The 25,230-nt window shown below is 39.8% G+C and overlaps 2 protein-coding genes across 4 annotated transcripts in view; both read right to left on the reverse strand.

The window, feature by feature from the left end:
• Positions 1 to 13,454, reverse strand: part of FAM149A (family with sequence similarity 149 member A) — a 25,363-nt gene extending 11,909 nt beyond the window's left edge. The window contains exon 1 of one of the 2 annotated variants that reach the window (XM_042811838.1): positions 13,177 to 13,454. In XM_042811838.1, the coding sequence (XP_042667772.1) occupies positions 13,177 to 13,454 (278 nt within the window). Of the gene's footprint in view, positions 1 to 2,722; positions 2,820 to 13,176 lie in introns of those variants that run through there. The other variant, XM_042811839.1, reaches the window with a different exon arrangement.
• A 2,242-nt stretch (positions 13,455 to 15,696) lies between these two features.
• Positions 15,697 to 25,230, reverse strand: TLR3 (toll like receptor 3). 2 transcript variants are annotated; one of them, XM_042811835.1, is made up of 6 exons: positions 24,947 to 25,230; positions 24,434 to 24,563; positions 21,798 to 22,246; positions 20,763 to 20,954; positions 17,391 to 19,219; positions 15,697 to 16,752 (listed from the first exon to the last, which is right to left on the reverse strand). In XM_042811835.1, the coding sequence occupies exons 3-6, from the start codon at positions 22,236 to 22,238 to the stop codon at positions 16,524 to 16,526; spliced, it is 2,691 nt and encodes an 896-aa protein (XP_042667769.1). In that variant the 5' UTR covers positions 22,239 to 22,246; positions 24,434 to 24,563; positions 24,947 to 25,230; the 3' UTR covers positions 15,697 to 16,523. The 2 variants fall into 2 exon arrangements, with proteins under 2 accessions (XP_042667769.1, XP_042667771.1); XM_042811837.1 differs by having other exon boundaries at positions 24,466 to 24,563; positions 24,947 to 25,165.

The following is a 25,230-nucleotide window of genomic DNA, read 5'->3' on the forward strand; positions in this document are numbered from 1 at the left end:
AAAAAAAAAAAAAAAAAAAAAAAAAAAAAAAAAAAATTAATTAATTTCACAAAATTAAATAAGCTACACTTACACCTCAACTGAAAAAAGATTTCAGCAACTCTAATGAAATTTTCCATCACAGAATGGTTGATATTGGCAGGGATATTTTAACTCCACAAGCATTCTAGCCATTTTTGCACTTTAAAGTTTGAAATGAAGCACAAAAACTGCAGCAGCAGCTCACTACACCTGAAACAGAGGAAAGTCACTAAATAGCAACTGCTCATGCAGTAATTGGTTAACTGGACATTTCTATTTGATCATTAACTGAAAGCCAGTTTTCTCAAATGTATGTGCATAAAAAGAAAGTACAGATATGGTGCCAACCAAACAATGTCCCTTACTAACAAGGCTACGAACACTGCATCTGGCTGTTCTGTTTAAGTGAACTGAGATGTTAGTAGAGCAAACGTGCACATTCTTAATACATTTACAGGTCATAATGCATCAGTTCTTCCAGTATTGAAAATTCTCTAGCACTATATTAAAAAGCAAGCTACAAGCTTCCTATTACTATACATTTCCAGAATAACTGTTTCTACCTTTTTTAGATCTCCAAATACCTGAATGCATGCTCAGATTTTGAAACCATCCCTTTCAAACCACACATATGAATAGTAAAATGAATAGCCACACACATAGGAGTGCCTCCAATATTATTGTTGGTCTTAACTGAATAATCTGTAATAAAAGAAAATTCTTCTAATTAAAATTTAGGTAATTCCACTAAGTTCTGCCATTAATATGCTAAACCCATTCTGAGAAACATGCTTAAAATCAAAAACTTCTAATCAGGCAAAGATCTTCGTGAAAAGTAGTTTATTCATTATTGCAATAATAGGCACACACCTCCTACCGACAAGGGAGAAATTGCACACCCAATCATTGAAATCCATTCTGTTATATACCCTGGGTCTAATGCAGGTAATACCTCTCCTGGCACTCATTGGTTGAGCATCTCAGGCTCACAACATTCCCAACACTGTTGCTATGATGCATTTCCATACAATGTCTGTTACCAACCTATTTGTTTTAGGTATGTTCTGTATATTCCTATGGTAACTGGAGGACAGTATTTCCAAAAAATAGCATATTTGTTGTGTCCTGTGCTAGCCATTCCCCTACCCTATATAGTTATCTTACATAGTGCCTACGCCAGTTCTACCCAGGTCAGAATGCCACAGCCTCAATTTTACTCTGTTCAGCAACTTCCTTTATGAAAAATAAATTATCCTGAGCTACGTACAGGAATACTGGAAATTTCCACCAAATTTCCAAAAACACAATCTACCTCTCACACTCATCACTTCAGAATACACATGAATATGTCAAAAATGTTCCTCAGAAGCATTTTTAGAGTAACAGATTACTTCACCTGCTGAAGTTCTTATTTCACCCCAGTGAAACCCTCAGGTCATAACTGCAAACAGCAACATGGTTACATCGAAGTACATTTGTAAATGAGTAACTGTAAGGAAACAGCTCTGTTTAGAAGCTTGCTTAATTTCTTCAGCCAGAAAATACATATTGGCCATGCAACTGCTAGGATTCCTCAACCATACTCCTATGCTTTCCTGTGTTACTCTGGGCTCTGCACAGATTGCAAAGACATGAACACCAAAACCTAACTGTCCATTCAAAGAGGCATTTTCACACCTATGCCATGGCTAATAACCACCAAAAAGCTACCATACATTTAAACTCGCACATTCTTGGAAGCAGGAACAGCAGCATTAGGAAACATCTCTACATACTTGCTCTGATCTTCCTGCCCTATCCCTTGTTCACCATACCAGGACCTATCTCCCAGGTAATAGTAGTGGGCTCACAAGCCATCTTTACAAATCTCCACCATTTCATTTCTTGTATTTTTGCCCAGGTCATTTTCTAAGTTCTTTCTCAGTTTTTTCATAGGTGACTTTTGCCTTCCACAGCTCACTACCACCAACAACCTTCCATGACACTGCTAATTCCTTCATCCAGCCAATAACAAACCTGCTGCCACTGGCCCCACAGCAATCCTATGAAAACCCACCAGAGGAGGAAGCCTTGTGCTCCTCTCCTGCTTCCACCTGCAGTTATTTCTCTGAGTAAGGAACCTTTCCCCTCCATCCTGGCTCTTTCATTCCCTTGAAAGACTTCTAGTAACCTGCTCTGAACACGCTCATAGGACCTCCTAGCCCTACAAGATTTATGATTCCTCAGAGAATTCCCAAGTACCTTTTCAGTGGCTTTAAAGTCAATCTAGACTTACACACACGGGAATAAATTGCACCAGTAAAACGCCCCTGACTTCCTCTGCAAAACAAAGCACGTAGGTGGCACAGTGCATGGCCTGAGATGCTGCTGGGAGGTGTTTCTGCTGCATTATTCCCCTGCACGCACAGGTACTGTGCCTCCTGACTCCCTGGATTGCATGACGTCAGGGAAATAAGTCAGGAATCAGCCACAGAAATATACATATATATATATATGTATATATATATATATCCCTCCCCGTACATCCACAGTACACTCCCCCAGCGACGAGAAACGAGACAGTCTGCTCGGAAGCCTTCACTGAAGCCTGCAATGGCAGACACCGAACGGCAAGCCTCCAGCGCTGCCCGCAACCCACCCGGCCCCGAACAGCTTCCCCCGCAGCCAAACAGAAGCCGGCCTCGAGCGGCTCAGCACTCACCCTACCACCAGGAGCCCCCGGCGGCCCCGGGAGTAGCCCGGAGGCCCGGGACCCCTCGCCCTGCGCATGAGAGCGCGAGGTGGCCCGGCTCGGCACGGCTCGGCGGCCCCTCGCACCGCCTCCGGGCCCGCCCTGCTGTGCTTCGCCTCCCCCCGGCGACCGTGTCCTAAGCGGGTAACAGCGCAGGCTGTCGCACCGCTCGTTTTCCTACAGAATCACTGCCGCGAGGAAAACAACACCGCGGCAGTTATTTGTGTCCCGGCTGATAAATGTGGTCGCCTCTTCTTCCTTCTCCTTCAGTGCGTTTTGCAAGTCACTCTTCAAAACATACAAAATGCATTTCCATAGTGGCAAAACTCCAGCTTTACATTACCTCCAACAGCACAAAACCTTGCAGGTGGCACTGACCACTGCTTCCGCAGACCAGAATCTGAGAACGTCCTATGGGATCCAAGTGACAGTCCAGCTATTGCAGCACTTCGTGTGATGGCAGCAGCCAGACATAGCACATAGGGGAAAATCTGGTCATTATCTGCAGTACATTTCCTCCTTCTCCAGCAGAATCCACAGTCTCAGTTATGTGATGTCAGGAGAGTGTGTCCCTGACCATTCCTTCCAGAAGTTCCTGTCCACCACCTTCTTGGAAACCATCCTGAACCCACTGATCCTATTTGCCTCTACAGTCATTCGTTGCAACAAGTTCTAGAAAAGTTACTCTGTAAAAATAAACTTTTTCCCCACACTGTTTGAACTAATCCCCTAGATGGCCATGTGTGCTCTCCAGTTCTCCTATTGCTATTACTAACAAGTAGCTCTTGCCCTGCTTCCCCAGAAAGCTGCACTCAGGCACATTGAGCATCATGCCCATAGTAATGCCATCCAGAGCCACCTCTCGCAGCTGGTGAGTTCACCTCACTCCCAGACCTGAGGGCAGGTCATTTTCACCTGACACATCTTAGCTGACTTTCCTTTAGAGGTGATTCCAGAACTGCATGCAGCATTCAAGACGTAGCACACTGCAGTGAGAGGATCCTCTTCACTTTGTTCCTGACAAGGCATGAGATCTTGTTGCTTTTTGAAATACGACTGCACACAGAAACATCTACAGAACTACAGTAAGTACTGCCATGATTTCTTTCCTTTTTCTTAATTGCTAGTTTCAGGGTCAGCACTACATAAGGTAAGTTTATTTTTTCCCTAGATGCATTATTTTTTTATATACATACACCATCTGTGTGGGAGTCAGAGACAAGACCCTTTTCAGCAGTCTGTGGGGGCAGGACAAAGGGGAAACAGCCATAAGCTGGAGCATAGGAAGTTCCACACAAATATGCAAAGAAACTTCACAGTGAGGGTGACAGAGCACTGGAACAGGCTGCCCAGGTAGGTTGTGGACTCCCCTGTGGAAGTAACTGATTTTGGAATCACAACATCCTTTCTCATACTAATTTGGGTCAATTACCACTGGAGCCTATTCCTCTTTCTTCTTTGTACTGAAATAATACATAGAAGTTGTACTTGTTCTTTCATGAGCCCAGCATGCTTAAATACTTCTCTGTAAAGCCAACACAGCCACTCCAAAAAGCAGCTTCCTAGCAGTGAATAGGCCACTCATAGTCACTGCCTTGTTCAAAGACCATAGGGAGTCCATTAAAATGGCACGCTGTTTCACCATCAATACACAAATGGGTCCTCCTGCACATCCCCCAGCTAATGCTGCTCCATGTGGTGCAAGGAAGGAACAAACTGGACATCACTTCTTTCTAAGTGATGAACAGTATTCTAGGCAAGGAGTGCAGTGGCTTACCTGACCATTTATATCAGGTGCAGTGCAAAGCTCATTGGAAATGCACATCTTCTATTACCTCTAGGTGAGGCAGACATCCACCTAATGAGGTTGTGTTTGGTCACAACACACTCTCCGTGTACTACTTGACCAGACAGACTTAACTGTTGAGGTCTTGTGTGTTTCTTTCTTTTCCAATAGACTTAGAGAGCTTTTAAGAAGAGGAGAGCATTTTACCCTCTTAACAACTTCAATGACCACAAAGTGCTACATATAACAGACAATATTGAATGCCATTAGTGGATCTCAGAGGAGCTGTACTTGAAGCCTGCTGTAGCAGCAGCATGCAGAGCCGAAGACCCTTTTATGTGGTCAACATGACAGCACCCAGTCCTTCCTTCAGCAGTCTGGATTTCCTATGAGACAAACCCAGTGACAGCAGGAATTGCCGAAATCTCCCAATTTGGCTCAGCTTTTCTTACGTATTAAAGGAAACAAAGGCACGTGACAATGTCTGTTCCTGTTTATGCTCCCTATTCTTCAGCTTTCTCAAAGCTAACAAAACTGTGGTAATCCTGAAGAAGCCAGAACAGGTTAGCTGAGGTTGCTCCAGCTGATGGACAAGAAAGTAGAATCATGAGAAATTTAATAGATCTTTTATGTAGCCATTCACAGAAAACTATTTTAAGACAGCTATGGTATCTACCCAGTCCGTTTGCTTAGAAATGACATGACCAGTTTTTCCTACTTTTAGCTTTTTAACACACCACCCAGTTTTGCAGAAATACTACTTGCTAACTTTGAACCTATGTGCGAATTAGTGACGCCTTGATGGTCAGACTGTTTGGGGAGTGCTCATACTTTGTAGGAATCAGGAGTATCACCCCCTCACAGAAAATATTTGTATTACAGAAGCAGCCACACCACTCATCATTAGAATCACTGAGGTTAATCTTTATGAGCCATTGCTCAGGAGTAACACGGTGGGTCTTAGAATTCAGCCACTGCCTTCAGATCCAAGCATCAGCAGATACCCAGCCATTAGTACTAAAACACAAACAGCTCTGTACTTGTAGCTTTTAACACATAGTCTTTCATTGCTCCTTTACTTCACTGGAAAACCTGGTGCAGCTGCACTGACTGCTTAAGTCTAACACTTCCTGTTGTGTGTCTGTTTTGTTTTTTAGAGGTTTTTAAAGGTTATTCATAACCAACAAAACACATCACATGACTCAGGTTAATAAGGCTACACAACATATAGGATTTAACATCTACCCTGGTAGCAGTAAAGTGTGAAACAAAGTAAAGCACTGAGAAAAGTGTTTGGGTAAACACAAATCATAATAACTATTTCCTTATTGAAAGGATTGTTACAGTTTAGCAACAACCTGCTCAGAAACTACTACAAAGAAAAAAGCTCAAAAAAGAAAATGAACAGTTTTCATCAGCTTGAAATTCTTCAGCTTAAGGATATGGCTTTAAAAAACGTAAGGCTGCCCTCTAGTTTTCAGCTACATAATATATGTCTTGAGAAAAAGGTGAAAATGTTATATACTTGCAAAGATCACATTACTGAATACACAAAAGTGTTAAATAATTCCTTAGCTTAGAGTCTCATTAGAAAATACTTAGTCTCATTTTCTTTATGTGTATTACTGTAAGAAGGCACTCTTCATAAGTTATTTTATTATAGAGAAAAATATTTTTATGATGAACCCAGTAAACTTAAATCCTATCTAGCAGTGAAAACACTAGCTTTGAAAATGAAGGCCAAAAGTGTAGCCATGTTATCATTCTCACAGGGCTGTTGGTTTCCTTATGTTGACAGAAAAGCCATGGTTTCAAAATTATAAAGCCTTTAACGTGGCATGAGCTTGGTGAATATTTCATTCTTACATTATATATATAATATTGATTCACTAAGAAAATAAAAACAAATATAATGCTTGGTTCTACAAAAATAATTTCTGAGAGCAAAATCTGCTTATTAAGTATTTTTCTATTTATGTAAACAAATCTGGCTTTTTAATATAAATCACGAGTTAACATTTTTAAAATTACCTATCATCTTGATTGACTGCAATAGTAAAGAATGCTAATTACTGCCTTAGGAAAAGTGTTTTATTTCTTTAGATCTGACAGGTGGCATTTATTGCTGCAGTATCAAGTGTCTGCCAACAGAGACAAGGAGAGCAGCAGCCCAGCAAAACACCTGGAAGCAGTCCACGAGAATTTTCATGTATCTTATTACTAATGTACATTTGCTAATTCTATCAATATTGTCTTTTTATAACAGATTTATTTCATCAGAATATCAGATTTTTTTTTCATTTCCGTTCATTAATCTCTGAAGAAAATCAGGCATACAATAAATAATTCAGAACAAGAAGTTATCTTGCTCCAAGCACTGAGTTTTCCAAAGAAAGACTCCAAAAATCTTGTGTGGAAGCAATTCTGCAGTATGCAGCAGTACACGTGACACAAGTGTGGGAAGATCTTAGTCTGTAAATACCAAGGATTGGAATGGAACAGAATGCAATGCAATGGAAGGAATGTACAAACATGATCAAGACCAACACCTGACCACTTCAGTGCTAACCAGAAGTTAGAGCACATTATTAGGGGCGCTGTCCAAATGCCTCTTGAACACTGACAGGCGTGGGGCATCAGCCACCTCTGTAGGAAGCCTGTTCCAGTGTTTGATCATCCTAGTGGTGAGTAAATGTTTCCTTACTTTCAATCTGAACCCTTACTAGGGTTAGCTTTGCATTGTTCCCATCCTACCGTAGGTTCCCAGAAGCAGAGCCCAGCACCTCCCTCTGCATCCCCCTGTCAGGCAACTGCAGAGAACTGTGAGGTCATCTTGTGGCCTCCTCTTTTCTAGGCTGGTCAACCTGGGGGCCCTCAGCTCAGCCCCTCCACCCAGGACACACTCTCTATGCCCTCTTTATGTCACTTAATATAACATTAACATCCTTCTAATATTGTGGTGTTCACAGTTCCACACAATATTCAAGGTGAGGCTGCACCAAGCTAAATACAGTGGGGAAATCACTTCTTTGATATGGGACAAGAGAATACTGGACAGATAGCAGCCAAGGCAGGCTCAGGTCATATGGCCAACAACAAGCAAATTCAATGACCATTGCATCCAGCTTGAATCTGGTCTGCTCTTAACACAATGAAAATGCACTTTCACCTTTACTTACTTGTAGTAACAGTGAATCTTGAAAACACTGTTTAATCTGCTAGGTTACCAAATAGCTTTCAGTATCAAACATTAACAAGTGCCGCAGCCTTAGTAACACAAATGAAGATGCATTGAAATGCAAGTGCTATGTACCCATCTCCACCACTTCTTATCTCAGACACTAATCAATCCCTCAGCAAATTCCCAGAGCAGCACATTTTTATTCCAGCACATCCTTATCTCCTTAGCAGGAAGCATTAAAAAGCAGATTTCATGTTTTGAAACACGGGTGCTTAGTCTGTCAATAAACTGGAATAGAGGTCCATCAGCCAGAGCAGAGGAATTACCCATAAAGGATCATCTCCTGCTGTCCATCTGTGAGGAACCCCTCAGGTATACAGCCACTTTCTGTGAGCACTTTGACCACAAGTCAGCTACAAACATCAAACAAAGTAAATTGCCAAACCTTTGCTCGCCAAATGCTCTGAAGTTCGAAGTCTATCAGCTGTGGCAAACTGCAGAAAGAGGTCATTCTGCAGCACAGAGGCTGCTTCTTTGTCAACAATATTAAAGAAATAAGTTGACTGAAGAACAAGAAAGTCTGTTATCATCTTCTTTCCTAAAATCTCAGAAAATCTTGTTATATCAGATTTTTCTGACAAATCCCCATGGAAGAAAGAAGTCATGAATACATGAAATGTGGTGAACTGCAGTATGCATATTCAAAATTTGCATTTCTTACAAACTTTAAAAAAATAATAATTCTCATATGAAACAAAATAATTACTTTCAGATTATTTTCACCTTTTAACAAACATTTGTTATGGCTGTGCTGCTAATCCACAGATTCAATTTCAACAGCATAAGATTAGATGAGCTCTGACTCTGTCCAAGCTGGCTAACAACTGGCCGCATATGCATACAGGAATATCTGAGAGGGTGAGTGTTGAACATCATCATATACCACCTTTTTTCCTCTACAGATCTTCTGCTTTATTCAGCAGACAAAGAGAGCTAGGTTTCTTTAAAGACTGATCACTCCCACCAGAAGAGCGAGTGAGGTGACAGCAAGGGTGTCCTGGTTTCATCTGGGACAGAGTCAGATTTTTCTCCTTCATAGTGTCTGATATGATGCTACGTCGTGGCTTCAGGAGAAAACCAATGCTGATAACACAGGGATGTTTTAGTTGTTGCTGAGCAGCGCTGCACAGAGCCAAAGATGTTTCAATTTCTTGTGCAACCCTACTAGCAAGGGGGCCAAGGGAATCCAAGGGGGGGCAGAAACAGGACAGCTGGCCTAAACTGGCCAAGGGGTTATTCTATACCATACAGCATCATGTGAAAAACCTTTAAAAAACAGGGAAGTTGGCTGGGCAGCCACTGGTTGAAGACTGGTTGGGCATTGGTTAGTGGGTGGTGAGCGACAGTATTGTGCACCACTTCTTTTGTAGCTGTATTTTATGTTATTATTGTTACTATTATTATTCTCCTTTTCACTTCCTTTTCTATCTTAGTAAGTCATTTTTACCTCAGCCCTCAAGTTCTACTTGGCTGGGATTTCTTTCCAATTATCTCCCCAAACCCACTGGGGATATTTGCTCACCATTTGCCTGTCCAGGTACTTAATTTTTATTCTCTTTTACATTCCTTTTATTCTCATTCAAGGAGTGATCTGGTCTTTATAGTAATGCAGGAGAGATGTATTTTCTTAAAAAAAAAAAAAGAAAGAAAGAAAAAGAAAAAAAAGAAAATTTTTACCTGTCTAAAATGTATCTTACAGCCAGTGGGAGAGGCGATGGAAACAGATGGTCTTGACACACTGAGAATGTTGTAATGAAAGCAATAGGGCCCTGAGCACACCAACAAGCCTCAGCTGCTGATAGCCTCAGAGCTGCTTCATCACCCACTACAGCCCTGCCTGGCAGTTAGGGCTGGTGGCTGACATCAGCTGACTCCCACCTTTGGGGATGATGGGACAAGCCATCTCTGGGCTCTACCTCTTCTGCTTCCTATCACTAACACCTTGATCCCACTCAGGAACTCAGAAGTTAATGCCTGACTGTAAACATAACACTCCAGTTCCCTATAAAAAAAAAAAAAACAACAAAGAATACTGTCAAAGGCAATAGATAAGTTCTTGGACCTGAAAACAATGAAACCACTTTGAGGACACCTGGTATTCTTCGGTTTTATCATTTCTGACCTTTGTTCTCTGACAAGCTACTTGCTGAAAACTGCACGTCTGAGGTCTTAGTAAAAGACTATTTTAGATATAATATTAGAAAATGTTAGGAATTATTTTTATTTCCATTTGTTTAGAAGAATGCTTAAATACTGACTTCAGTAACACTACATAAAATTAAAATTTACATCTATGCTCTTTTGCATTTGTTTGCAATGAAAAGAAACAATTGGCCTAAATAAGACACTACATCATTCCATTTGCTCATTTAGAGTAGTACAATTGAAATGGGAAGCTAAGTAATATTGCAGTTCTCTGTAGGTTAGTATGCATTACAGCAAGAAAGGGATCTATTCCTTTTAGTGGTTATAATGGGAGAAACAGAATCCAACTTTCCATTCTCTTCAGTTGTACATTAAGTTGCTTCTACTCACATCTTCACAGAGCATTGTTTGGAAGGACAAGTTCTGAGCGACAGAGGAACTGAAAAGCTGCCAATAGACCGCAATGCTTTTACATCACAGGAAAAGCTGTCCTTGTTCTACCAGGTTCACAGTTTTCCCACATGTCAGAGCTGTCCTTAAGCATGAGGAGCAGTACAACCAATTCCAGCAAAATGTTACCCATTCCTAAACAACATGACTTAACCTTTGCCCAGTTTACCTCTAGGTTGCCATAATGTTGCTTTTAAAAGAAAACAGTGTATCTTAGTGTCACTGCTATATCATTGTAAGTGTAACATAAGGCATCTTGTGATTTTCCAAAGCAATTTTGTGACCTTATACAGCAACATTTTTTCCAAACAGCATTTTTAAAGATGCAGTCAGATTTTTTTTTTTCCTTAAAAATAAATAAATATATTTTAATTGCTGCTCATTCAGTGGAATTAGAAGAGTATGAAATCACTATAGTATAGCCCTACACCACACTAGGATTAATTGTTAGTCATCATAGATCTCACAAAATATTCAGAGTACTTGGGAAAGAGAGGAAGAAATCAGCACCAAATTTATGCTATTTTCCTTCCCAGTGTATTTTGGTTGCTATTACTGTCAGCATCTAATGGAAAAAAATGGTAAAATACAATGCTGAAGCTTTTGTTAATTAACAAGTAACTCCTAGTTAAACCGTTGTCAACGTAAATGTCCACTGAACTTTCAATGTCTTCTTAAAAACTTGTTTCAGAGGAATTTCATGTGGATTATTTAAATTAAAATAATCCACATGATTAAAACTTGTCACAGAGGAATTTCATGTGGATAATTAAACACTCTCTAAGCCTAGCTATCAAGAACATACCATATTCTGAGCTCACAAATTCAAATCTGAACTGTAGGCAAGGAATTCTAGAGCGTTCAATATTTAATTAAGATGCTTCTTGTAAAAGCTTAAGTGAAGCCACCTAATTAAAAAATGCTAATGTGGAGGTATAGGTTTTCCTTGTCAAAGGAAAGGTCTTATTCCTTCTTCTACATCTTTCTGGTCTGGTTCTGTTCTTTTTGAAGACAAACAATGCCTTATTAGAATAAGCTTGACTGCTATGAATAAAATATTTGAAATGCCACCATGCATACAAAAGCATAGCAGTTAAGGAATAATGAGGGGATATCAGTTCAGTTAGAAATGTTTCAGCAGCAACGTGAAATAAGCATTTTGCTGCACACAGCCAGCTTAAAGTAATAAGGTTTATTCTTCATCCCGATACAAGCAATTTGGTGAAGACTTAATTTTATCCCTTAATTTTTTTTTAATAAGAGTCAGCATTTAAAAGGAATAGCAGCTCAAACAGCATTATGCTTAGCTTTATTTTTCATAATTAAAAAAAATAAAGAAAAAATAAAGAACAATTTGTGAGAAATTAAAGACAAATAACATTTACTTGATTCTGATATTATTTATACAAAGGATCAGAGAAGTTCTGCACAGAACTCTGCCAGTACAACTCAAAACAAATTAATCTCACTATTCTGGAAAGGCTACTATGCTACACAAATGGGACAAAAAAAAATCAGCCTAAGGGAGCTTACAACTCATTCTGAAACCAAACCAACTACATTAGATGGGGGGCAGAGGAAATAATAGTGAGAGTTTCTCTTTCTACCTGTATTACTTACAGTGTTACATAGCTTAGTTTTAGTCACTTACATTTCTATTCGTTTGTGGGGTTTTTTTTGTTTGTTTGTTTGTTTTTGTTTTTGTTTTTTTAAGTGCATTTTAGTTCTTCTGCAGCTTGGTAAAATAAATTCCTTAATGCATAGATATTTATAAATATATCCTCGTTTTTTTCCCCTGGATGATGACTGTCAACCTAAAGCACCTTTACGTGGTGCTGGCACTGGGACTCCAGCTGCAGCTCAGAAAGCAATCCCTGGCTTGTTGTGGGCTCAGTACGCAGTAACAACCAAAGCCACCAACAAAACACTGGCCCACACTGATACAGATATCAAGACAGAACTCAAAGGCACTATCGTGTCACTTTGCAAAACCTCACTGCACTTACACAGATAACACTGTGTGGTTCTGGTCCTGCATCTCCAGGATTTATTGGAATCAGGAAAAGGCTGCAAACAGGATTAAGGACCAGAGGTGCCCTCAGAAGAAAGGCTAGACAGGCTGGGGCTACTCGGTCGGGGGAAGAAGGCTAAGAGATGGCATCTGCCATTTTACAAGCCACAGAGGAGGCAGAAATTTGGAAGATGATCACCTCATTAACTATACCTTGCAAAAGAAGAGCTAAAGTGACTCCTTGAAATCAGCAGATCAGTGAAGAAAAACAAACCAACCAACCTCCTCTTTCCCTCACAAAGCAGAGCAGCGACTTTCAAGACACTGTTGCTATGTACTTCCAACAGTGAAACGAGCTTGCTAAGAAACCTTTCTACGTGACAACTGAGTCCTACCTGCATACTCAGCTAGTTCGCGTACGACAGCAAAACAAACAAACAAACACCAAAAAAATCCAACAAAAAACAAACACGTTTTTAGCATCGAGCTTGAATATTCAATACGCAAGCACTCCAGCATGGTTTTCCACACTTTACTGACGCATTCATTGGGTTTCTCCCAGTGACTTCGGCAACTCTCGCCGTATCTCCGCGGCGGACCCTCCTCCCTACGCTCCCCTGGGCTCCGGCTGCACCCCACTCCCCTCTCTGCTCCCTTCGGGACTGAGCAGCCTCCCTCCGCGCAGAGCTGCTCGGCGCAGCCCAGGACTCAGCAGAGGGGGCACATACGGAGGAGAACGGGGGCTTACAGACCACGCGCCGCCCGTCCCCGTCGCCTACGGGCTCTCTCACCTGGGGCTTCGCAAGTTGCACGCCGCCTCCTCAGCATCGCTCTCCGCCACCGCCTCCTCCCCGATGTCGGGCAGGGTGATGAGGAGTGCCTTGCCGCCCGCCCAACTCCCGGCCTCCTCCGTGGCAGCGAGCAGCGGTCGCGGGGAACGCCTGCCGGCAGCCGGCGTACAGCTGCCTCCGGAGGGCGGGCGGAGGCTGCGGGCGGCCGGGCCGGGATCCGCGGCGGAACGGCGCAGTCTGACCAGGAGGGAGCTCAGCTCCAGCGCCGCCACCTTCATGGCAGCGAGGCGGGAGCCCCTTGCCCCCAGCCTGGCCCGACCCTGTCCTGTCCTCTCCTCCCCTCCTGCGTTGCTAAGCTAAACAAACCCAATAGGCGTTCACCGCCCAGGCAGAGCCGTCAGCCTACGCCTTGTGCTCGTGTCAGGTGTGAGATACTGGGCAATGGAAAAGACTTTTTTCCTTTAATTAGAAGTCCACCTCACCCTGAGGGGTAGAAATCAGCTGACTGCGCGTCAGTGCCCCACTTCAAGCCCTTTCTTCATCCACTGCACTCCTATTTGCACAAGGAAAGACTAAGAGGCAGGTAGGGCGAGTGACTCCACCAGCAGCCTTTCACAATGTGCCAGGCAGCTGCATCAGGAAGTACCAGTGTGGAAAGATGCCACCAGCCCAGCTCCTGTGACTGGGAGAGCAGCGGACTCAGGAACAACAGCTTGTGTAGGTTGGGGCAAACACTGCACTAGCAACATAGAGCTGTCTGTCTGGACAGAGAAAAGTATGGTTGTACCAGCAGCAACCTGGGCACACTGATGGCCAGTATTATAGTAGAGGCAAACAATGTGCCAGCTTAGAGACTGTGACAGCTAACATGGCCTCTGGCAGTAACCAGGAGAGCAGCAGGACCACACGTCAAAAAAGCCTTCACTACCTAAAAGGGTCTATAAGAAAGGAAGGAACTCTTTAGCATGAAAAGGTCCATAAAAGGCATCCAAATTTGCATCTATCCCTCACCCTGTCACAATGAAATTTACCAAAACACTTCTGGTGCGCAGCATTTGTCCTACCTGCATATCCCTTGTTTGGGAACTTGGAGCCCTAATGCACTTCTTCAGTAAAAAGAGATTCATGAAGATTCATTCATCTACTCCGGAACAGAACGTATTATGAATGTCATGAACTTGCTCATTACTCTCCATAATCTAAGAAACACAGCAATTAGTCAGGTTCCAACTCAGCTCTACAAACCTGAACATTCTACCTTACTCAAGCATTCTACCTCTTTAGATATCTTGATTTTAATACAGATCATTCCTCTTTATCTGAGATAGTATCTTTTATGCTACAAACGCGGTACTGCTTATCACCTATTTGATCTCTGTCTTCTCAGGAAATCACTATGAAGTGGTCTGATGCCACCTACTGTATAGAATCTAGGCAGTTCAGACATAGAGTGTTAATCCTGAAAGGATTTAAAACTCTTCATCATGGTAAGTAAGCCCGTTTACTTACCCTCAATAATACTGTCAAACAAATGTGTAGGAGTAAAACAAGGAAGACCAGGCAAACAGGGAAGAGTAATACAAAAATGTTATATATATTCATGTTTTACTATTGGCTCTGTGCTTAATGCTTTCATGATTTTTTTTTTTTAAACATTACTCTAATTCTTATTGTGACCATTCACAATGTGTTTTTTCCATGTAAATGATTTTAAACTGAGTTCAAAATTATAATATTTAGAATACTCATACTTTTATCATATAAATCAATTATCATTTACAAGTAATTGCACTGTTTGTATTAGCTGTATTGCATAAGTATCCATAACACATCTATCCACTGTTTAGAGACCAGTTATGGGGGTAGTTATATTTACAAATGTATCTTCATAGAATTTAGATCAGCTGTCATTTATCAGTTTAAGGGCCAGAAAAGACCATTTGATCATTTGATTTGACTTCTCGTATCATGTTTCACCTCAGTGTTTCTCTGCAAATTCTCTGCATCTTAATCAACATGTGAAATGCTAAGATATTCTGAACAGTTCATTTTCAAGCAAAGTGAGAAATTCTGCTATATTTTGACACTGCGGGGTTAGGAAACATAGGCTCCCTTTCATGGGTTGGTCTTTAAATAAGAGAAAGAACGATGGACAAGGTGCATCCCTGGCACCCCATCCTTACCGCCTTGCCTTCTCAGCTTTCATGGACTACACATGAAGAGTGAATTTGTCCCTTAGCCTGAAAAGGACGGAAAGATGAGATGAAAGCATCACAATGGGATAATCCTATTACTGTAATTAGGGAATCATTATCTATCACTTCACCTGTAAACAAACCTTTTGTTTTCACTTCAGGACCTCCTGAGCCAGTGAAAGTCGTCTGCTTTGCTTTCAACTCTTCTAGTGCACGCAAAACCCAGTTCATTGAATTTGTATTTCATTATTATTCATTTATATATTTTTATCAATGCCAGGGAGAAACAAAGAAGTAAAAGCAAATAAATAAATAAATGATTGAACAACTAAAAAAAAAAAAAAAAAAAAAAAGACAAAAAGACAAAAACAACCATCAGAGGAGAAATTAAACATTAATAGGGACAAAGGGACATGACTGTCTACAGCCCACTTTGCAATAAATTGTGCTCAAATGCTCCATAGAATCACAATGAGCATCAAACATAATAAACATTTTGGACAATTCTGGAGCATGCTTTGCTGGTTCTTAGCTCTCTCCAGATCAAGGTACTAGCATACAAGTTTGAACCTTAATGCCATGCAAGTGCTAACTACCCCAATTTTCTGTAAAGTATTTTAAGGAAGAAAATACCAAATGAGTGTATAACAAGTTACACTAAAGAATTCCTCTGGGTTTATCCATTTTCAAAGGCTTCAACTATAGAAATTATTTCCATGTCATTGTGCTTAATATAGAAAAATTTTTAGGTTTTCTATTTATTTTCCTTTGAGTTTTAAAAACAAGTTGTAGTGTCCATTCTGCTTTCTAGACAGGATTTGAAATTTTATCATTGCATCCTTTTCTATATACCCTGCTAATGTAGAGTCCATGGCTTTTCTGCATTACATCAGATGGATATTTTTTCAAGGACTTCAGTCATTCTCACTACTTTCCAGAATATCTCACATTGTTGATGCACATACTGAAATGACTATCAAATGCGATTACTTCAGTATAGGTGAACTACAATATCAGAAAGTACATGAACTTAGACAAGTAAATATAAATTATCAACTTTCAGTGTCTTATTCCAATATGACAATTTCTTTTTTTTTTTTTTCCCAGCTTTTACTGGAGACCTGCTAGTTTTCTAACATCAGAAAACTGAATTCAGCGCACTTTACTATCAGATTTAAGTGCCATCATTAACTGCTGACGAAATGCATTGATTCTTTCCTTCTGGACTGGCCAGTTCAAGATGCAGCGAGATCTGAACATTCCTCTTCTCAAGCAAAGTGCATGATTCAACTTGTAATCTTGTATATTATGAAGAAAGATCAGTATGATGGAGTCTCGACTTTGTTCAATAGCTTGCTGTAAAGCATGATGCACCTTAAACCTGAAGGAAAAGTAAGACAAAATTTTAAGTTCAGGTTTGGGAACAAATGAGATAGATCTTTTGATAGTGCATATAATAGCATGCTGTAAAATCAGGGTCTAAATTTGAAGTGAAGTCTTAATGTACGTTTTATGATATAAAACTCTCATTACTTACATCAAATTGGTTACATTTTAAATAAAGGATAAAGCATACTCTTAAAATGTAACCTAAGTCTACTGTCTTGACATAGCCATAATTAGCAAGGTTCCTTCAAATTCACTGCTGAAGAGTAGTGAAAAGATTTGCTTAAAGATATGTAAAAACGGATGCTGGTGATTGCACCATTGACTGCCCTGTTTCAAACACAGACTTTTAAGGAAAGCAATCTGCAAAGGTAATGGTTTCACATTTTGAAAAGAAAAAAGAAAGACATACATACAGAAGGGTTCAAATATCTACTAGTTTATATGTAGAGCAATTAAGTTTATTAAATTTGTAACTGTTCCAAAAGTAGGATATATTAAAGGAGAATTTGCATTGCATTTCTAATTAATTTAAATAGCAAAAAAAAAAAAAAAAAAAAAAAAAAAGATTACTTTATTAAAAATCTGTTAAGAAATTTCCCCTTTACATACAGTATTTTGTATTTTACTCACTTCCTGCACCATGGATCCTGTAAGAGATGTTCAGTCACAATAAAAATAATCTTCCTGCTCTTTCTTATGCTGTTAATTATAGCTTCAAATTCAGATATTCCTGCTTCAAAGTCTCGTTCTTCTAGACAAAACTTAACTTGAAATTGCTCATTTTCTTCCAGAGAGGTGAAGTTCGTCAACACCCAATCTGTGTCTTCTCTTGCATGAATAACATAGGCATCATAATCAAACACTCCCCGTAGTCTGTCAAGCTCTTTAAAGCCAAGTATTCGATTTACAGAAATATTCCAGTAGAAAGCTATTCTCCACCCTTCAAAATGGATGAGAAGAACGATGAAAATGAATTGCACCACAACAGTGGTAGTGATCACAAACAGAAGCTTAAATGGAGCGCTGTCTTTGCAGGCTGAGGTGTCAAAATGCAACACCAGAGTACTGTGATATTTAGGTGGGGTGTTACAAATGTACTGAGACTGCAATCCAGGTATATATGCTTGAGTGACATTTAGCCAACTAGCAAACCAAGCAATGCTTTCACAAGTGCAATCAAATGGGTTGGAATCCATCTCTAGTTTTCTCAGGCTCTTGAAAACTGGACCAAACACATCTTCTTCAACTGAGGTTATTAGATTTTTCTGAAGGTTCAACGTATTTAGAGAGTTTTGGTTATCAAATAAAGTTGCTGGCAGCAAATTCAAATTATTTGATCCTAAATCCAAATCTTTTAATCGATGCAGACCCTTGAAAACATGAACTGGAATTTCATCAAAGCCATTTGATTTTAAATTAAGAACATGCAAGTTGGGAAGGTCTTTTAAAAAAAGAACTGGACCTCCTGGATTTGCTTGTTTCCAAAGTCGAGCTAAATTATTGTGCTGCAAATCCAGAATATCGAGTTTGTAAAGTCCATCAAACAAGTCTTCCTTTATGTTCGCTAGGTTGTTATTGCTGATGTCCAGGACAGTCAGATTCCGTAGTGGATGAAAAGGTGAAGGAGAAATTGCCAGATTATTGCAACCTACCTTCCTTAACATCAGTTTGCTAAGACTTGGAACAAAAATAAATGATTCACTTTGCAAAGTCACGTTTCTGTTGTAAGAAAGATAAATATATTCTATATTATTGAGACCTTCAAACTCATGACCAGTGAGCACTTGATTAATTTCATTGAGACCAAGATCAAGAATTTTCAGTTGTCCCAACAAGGAAAATGCCCTACTTTCAACTGTAGAGATCCTTGTTTTTGTGAGATTGAGAACTTGCAAGCTGGAATTAGCAAGTGATACAAATGTTTTATTAGTTATTCTTTGCAAGTTTATGTTGCAGTTATAAAGACTTAAATATTTCAGGTTTTTCAGACCTGTGAACATGTTAGTCGTAATTTGTGGAAAATTGTTATGATCCATTATAAGGTACTCTAGGTTGTATAACCATTGGAAAGAAAAATCTTCAATTTTCCCAGTAAGTGCTTTTATCAGATTCAGATGTTTAATGCTGGACAATCCATAAAACAAACGTGAGGACACTTTAAAGATGTTATTATCCTCCAAGTTCAAGTACTCTAAATTTGACAGCCATTGGAATGAGTCATCCTCTATCACAGAGAGAGAGTTTTTTGAAAGGTTTAAAACTGTGAGGTTTGTTCCTTGTAGTCCCTGGAGAGTTAACCTGCTAATGTGTGAGAGCTTCACATGGCTCAGTGAGAGGTTCTGAATCGCTGTGTTTGATAATTCCGTACAAAGTTCCTTTGTGCTATTTTCACCAAGTTCCACATTGTTCAGTATAAGGCCAAACAGATTTCCAATTGCATGTAAACATCCTGTGTGAAACTAAAAGGAAAGGAAAAGAGAATTTTGACCTAAACAAGAGAGTTATATAAGAAAGTCGAACTTAAAGCCTAAATTTGGGAAGGTTATTCAAACAAGAGCATCAGGCAGACTGGAACTCCTGCACACTTTTTCCACATCTGAGTGTAGACAAACTTCTTGAAGTGGTATCTCATGTTCTAAAATTTGTAATATGGTCACCATGATTTTGAGTGGTACTCCTTTAGAATAAGATAAAAGGTTTCTTAGTGAGATGAGAGTTTGTTACAATTTTGCATTCAACTAGTAAAAATATTTCACTGTAAGTATCTTAGTAGTTGAGACAATGTTTCCATATCACTTTCTTTAATTGGTATCTTATAGGGATACACTGTAAAAAAGTTAACAAAGAAACAGTTTTTCTGCATGAGCACAATCTATATTCATGAAACAGGATACCACACACTTGCTTCCATGACATAAATCAGAAGTCACCATTACAGTGTTAGCCCCTCATCTTGGTTTCAGATATCAGTGGAATGATTAAATACTCCATTTATCAATGTGCATATAGTTGCTTTCCAGATATCAGTCTTGTAAAATCAGAGCAAGTTAAACTGACATAGAGTAACCTTTGCAATTGCATCTACTTAGTCATCTGCTGTACCCTTGTGTCAGTATGGCTATACATGCAGCCATATAGTGAACAAGATAGGGGACTACCCTAGCCATAAGTTAACCATGCCAACAAAACTGTAGTGTCTCCAGGTGATCTACTCTATATCCTCACTAAGGTTTGTACAAGTAAGGAGGAGAAGTGAAGCATCAATGGGAATAGAGAGAGAGAGAAATTGCCTCTCTCAACTGTTGTACAAACTTACGCCAACTCAAAATATTCTTGCAATTACAATGTAAAAGTTTATACAGATGAATCAACTGGAGAAAAAAAAAAAAATCACTATTCATGCAAGTTTAGAAATGCAGCGCTTACTCTTCAAAGGTTTGTATTTTAACTGAGAACAAGATTGAAAGCAACAAGGCAGGTGGCAGAGCCAACACACACTTAAAAAAACAAACAAACAAGTGGATATATTTTTCTGCAAAGATTATTTCTCTGGAGTACTATACTTGCATAAATGATGTTTCTTTGTGATAACCAGGGAGACCTATATTGTTTAACTAGTTTTGCATATTATACTTTTCCCCAACTTAGATTTTTTTTCAGCTATTCATCTTCAGTTCTAAAAAACAAACAAAAAACAAACAAACAAACAAAAAAAACCCCTGTGAAATACACTTGATGAGGGTTCACAGAGGTACTTGATCTAGCTCTTGCTTGAGGTCTCTGGTCTACATGAGACCAGCTCTTATTCAGTGGAAGGAAAATAATTTTGTATTACATCTGAAGATCAGGAGTAGTCCTATATACAATAGAATAGTTGCAGGTTTGATCTTGATAAATTCAAAATATAATCATAAAACAGAAGCCATACAACCACATATGTTAAATCAGAATAGTTCCATTTTATAATTACACCGGCTGAATTTCTACTGAAATGCTTCCTACCTTTTTCAGGGGGTTTGATGACAAATCAAGACTATTCAATGAAGTGTTGCTAAGAAATTTTAAGTCTTCTTTTTTTAACTCAGTGATTTGGTTGCTGTACAACACAAGGTCACGAAGGTTCTTCAGCTGTTGCTGCAATCCTAAATTTGCTGACTTCAAATGGTTATGAGATAGATCCAAAACATTCAAGTTCTGTAGAAAAGATGTAAATAAAAAAACCTTTTTATGTAATTAAAAAAGAACATTCTGAAATATTATACTAGAAATTGGTTGCAATACTCCAATGAAAATAAATTTGTCATAAAGAATTGCAGCTTTTCCACACCTGTAGGAAAAAGCTTTCTGTGTGCTCCAAACACCATCAACAAGGCAGTGGAAAAGGGAGGTCCACAACTTCAGTTCTTCTCCCTGCACTGTTTTGTATATAGTTGGAAGTCAGCAAGCACATTTTATGTAATTTAATTGGAATACTGAGAGTAAAACAAATGTTTGTACCTATCCCAAACATGCATACTCACTTTCTTTTCTCCTCAGGCCCTTCCTTTTACATGACTCCTGCCCACAAATATGCTACAGATAATACTTAACCAAACCCAACCAACCAGGAGAAACAAAGGCAATTAAAAGCCTTTTTATTTTCCCAATCCCCAAAGCCCTGGGATACAGTACATTTAGCCTAAGCATTGATCTTTACAGCCTGAGTTTTTACAGCTTGTCCTTGAGAATTTAGACTAGCAACCATCATTAGACTCATGAAACTCAGATTCCTGACCTCACCATACTTCACCAGAATAAATCCTGTATGGAGAGATGCTTTGACAAGATGCAGCAGAAAAAAAGCTACGGAGAGCGTTGACTCCCCAGACAACTGAGACTGCAGTGTATTTTAACACAATAAGACACTAAGCCTTTTCTTTGGAAAATCAACAAAGATCATATGCTGGGTATTTTCAAATGCAAATAGGCCTTGTACACACATGCAATAAATTCCCCATACATACTTTATTTACCAGGAAACGTATTTCTAAAGCTTACCTCCAGGGTTTTGAAAGGATCATTTCTTACTTCTATGATGTTGTATCCTAGATTGAGCTCAGTCAGGTTGCTGCAGGTAGCAAACACTCCATCAGGAAGTTCATGCAATTGATTGTGTTCTAGCTTTAAAATTTGCAACAGGGGCATATTTTTGCACAATTCTGGTAGCAGTTTAGAGATGATGTTGTATCCCGCATTTAAGTAAATCAGATTGCTGTACTGGGTCAGATTCTCAGGAGCAAGCTTTTTTAGCTGATTATGGGAAATGTCCAAACCTGTTATGTTGTTTGGAAGATCAGAAGGAATTTGTGTCAGCTTTAGGTGACTACAATCTGCCATTGTATTTCTAATCTGACATTGCTTTCCAACTGATGCACACAGTAAGCAAACAGACACCAGTTTGAAAGATAAGCTGTTCCAGCAATGAATAGAACATCCCATAGTTTTATCTGCAAAGGCAAAATGAACACATTAACAAATCAGAATTATTTTGACACAACTCATACTTTAAACTGAAGGCCTAAGCAAGACAAGCTCAAAAAATTCATGCAGTCTGAGCAAACATCATTTTTTCACCCATGAGGTATTATCCATTTTGGTGGAAAAGATGTGTGTAATAACCACTCTTCACTGAAAATAATTATGTTTAAAGAGCTACTAACCATTTGTCTATAACTACCACAAATTTCCAACAATTCTTCCTTTTCTAATTAATTTTGCATTGCTTTACTATGCATATAAATAATAATAAATGACAAATAAACGTACAAATAGTACGCAGCCCCCTCTGTGTTAATTACCTATGCCCTGAACTTTAATTGTGCTTAAAATATTTGAAGATACATGCACAGTAAGAACGCGCAGCCTCTTCTTTATTTTACAGTTCTTGCCTGTTCTTGTTTCACAAGCCAGCCACACAAAATTCAAACCATCTTTCCACCTTACTTAGGTTTTTGCTTGTCTAACTTCAGTTGCAGATAAAATAAAAGAAGGAATGCTAGACTATAGAAAGGCATATGAGCAGACAAAATGAATCTATACCAACCTTATAACTCACTTAGCTAGTCAGGAAAGTGAGAACCAAGATGTAGAGAAAATGCTCTTCATAGATTCAATGCATTTATACAAATGCTTTCACAAAAACATACTCTTTTTCATGGAATCACATTTTTTTTCCCCCAGAAAATTTTAAGAATTAACACATTCCTCATTATCTCAAGTACTTCCATTACGATATCAAAATCTGCTCACCAGTGCACTGATCTTCAATGGTACTGCCTGTTTAGGCACTACATTACATTTCTGATGAATCACAGACTTCTTCATATTTTATGCAGTTTCAATTTAGCCCTAATTCAATTTCAGTTTAAGACCCAAATTCATCTATTTTGTAATACAGCTTTACTGGAAGTGAAAATTAATTCCACACAAATTCTGATCTGAACAGAGCTGTAAGAACTCAGAATGGTGTGACTATCCTGCTCAGTCAGAGTTTGTCCAATTAAACAGCATTTCTGCTGATCAAGTGACTTCTGTATCATTTTCACCTGAATTATCTCCAACAATGGAAGAAGAAATAATTCAGGTGTGCTTCCCAGCATGTTTTTCTTTGCTTTCACAGATAGAGGTAAGCTTAGGTTCTGCTGCATTTATTCTTAAAAGTAAAAAATACTTCTATTATTCCCTCTAAAGTGATAAGTGTCTTCACAGTCCTCATATATACATATACCTACGGCCTTCTGCTATCAGGTTGGAGAACCTGCCCGCCATCCTCAGTTCAAGTCTCAGTATCATGGGCTCCCAGGAGAAAAATTGTGCCTGCTACAGATTACAGAAGAGGATTTTAACCTCATTGGGCCTTGGGGAACCCACAACAGCCTCTCCAAAGACAAACTCTGAGGATGACCCCTTGGTTCTGCAGGTCACATTTATCTATTCTTGAAAGTTGCCACTCATTAACACAATCTAGTCTCAAGCTCAAACTCCATGGAAAATTGCAAACATGAAATGAAATTAAGCCAGTACATTTGCACAGAAAAGCCTTTCTGAAGCGATAAAGAAAAAGCTTTCTGAACTGATGTTTTAAAGAGAAGAATTTTCAGCACATAACAAAACACTCCAGTGAACTGCAACCTGCAGTGCAACGAGGCTTCAGCAAGTCAGGCTGAGTAGCGTTCAGCCCCACAGGGGGCCTGCCTGTTCAGGGGGAGCATGTTAGGACTGCTCCAGCATTACAACAGCCAGAGGGGGACCTTGTGAGTGCTTTCTTGGGATCAACCTGACTTCATAGCGAAAGACCTTAGTTAAATCAAATGGGAACAAAGAGATAAGAGAAAGAAGGACTGAAAGCATTACAAAGCTGTGTTCAAAGGACTACAAAATACTGTTTAAGATAAGTCTTAATAAAAGTTAATTTTCTTACTAGGCACTGCATATGGACCTGCCCTGCTTCTTGCAGTTCAGACTGGTTCACTGCTCACCTGTGAGCAAACAGGAGACAGCAAACAACCCAACCTGGCAGTCTTGCAGGCAGGTACTGAACACAGTGACCCATCCCTCCATCTGAGGAAGATGAGATTGCTCCCTAATTGTTCTCATTTCATCTCTAAGTTGGAAAGAAGAAGAAATGCACTCACTATGCAAACCCCAACACTGCTCTTTGCCTGACCTCCAACAAGGCCAACAGGGCTGCCTTCTTGTGCTTGGCTATTTTCATTGAAGAAAGTCTGGAGACGGCTTGAACTGTTTTATGCTTTCATTGGAAACCTGGAGAAGTAAATATTATCAGATTTAAAAGGCAAGGTTACAGAATAACTTTTAAGGGTAAACAGACAGAACAGGATTTCTCAGTGATACCAGCAAGAATCTTTAAAAATGCAGAACTGCAGCATCTCACAGAGAGGGACATTCCTGCTCCTTCACTATTGCTTCTTTTACAGCAGAACTCCCTCAGCCAGCTGGGACTCCACCGCTGGGCACAAGCACGTTCTCATGAAGCAAAAAGCAATAGCACCGACTTTGCTAACTTGCTTTTTACAAATTAAGAGAAAGCCACAAGCCACGAAATCGCCAAACTCCGGAGCAGAACTTCAGCTTCGCCGTCTGACACCCTCGTTATTACCGATAACGGAAGAAAGACACGCAGTTACCTCGGTGGGCTTCACCTCCTCCAGCGTGGAGCCGCCGGCGCTTCAGCACGAAAACCGCGAGGTGAGGCCGTCCGGGGCCGGAAGGAGAAGCGAAAGTGAAAGCGGGGACAGGCGGGGCGCGGCTGCTGGCAGCACGGTATGCAACATCGGGAGACTGCATTACGGCCCGGGCTGATACCCAAGGCTCTGGAAAGATGTGGGCCAATATCCCAAAAGCAGACGGGATGTTGCTGCTGTGGAGATATTTCTCTTATTGTGAAAACAGTTCTCAGTAAGGATCCTTT

This window comes from Centrocercus urophasianus, unplaced genomic scaffold (genome assembly GCF_019232065.1).
Source record: "Centrocercus urophasianus isolate 14NV4802_14NV808 unplaced genomic scaffold, USGS_Curo_1.0 seq_13, whole genome shotgun sequence".
NCBI classification, from domain to species: Eukaryota; Metazoa; Chordata; class Aves; order Galliformes; family Phasianidae; genus Centrocercus; species Centrocercus urophasianus.

Excerpts from the sequence above, each read along its gene's own strand:
- TLR3 (XM_042811835.1), bottom strand. The coding sequence starts at position 22,238 with ATGGGATGTTCTATTCATTGCTGGAACAGCTTATCTTTCAAACTGGTG. Across the intron at positions 20,955-21,797 it reads ATCCTTTCAAAACCCTGGAG|AACTTGAATGTTTTGGATCT; the intron begins GTAAGCTTTAGA and ends TCTTTTCTACAG. Across the intron at positions 19,220-20,762 it reads CATCAAACCCCCTGAAAAAG|TTTCACACAGGATGTTTACA; the intron begins GTAGGAAGCATT and ends CTTTCCTTTTAG.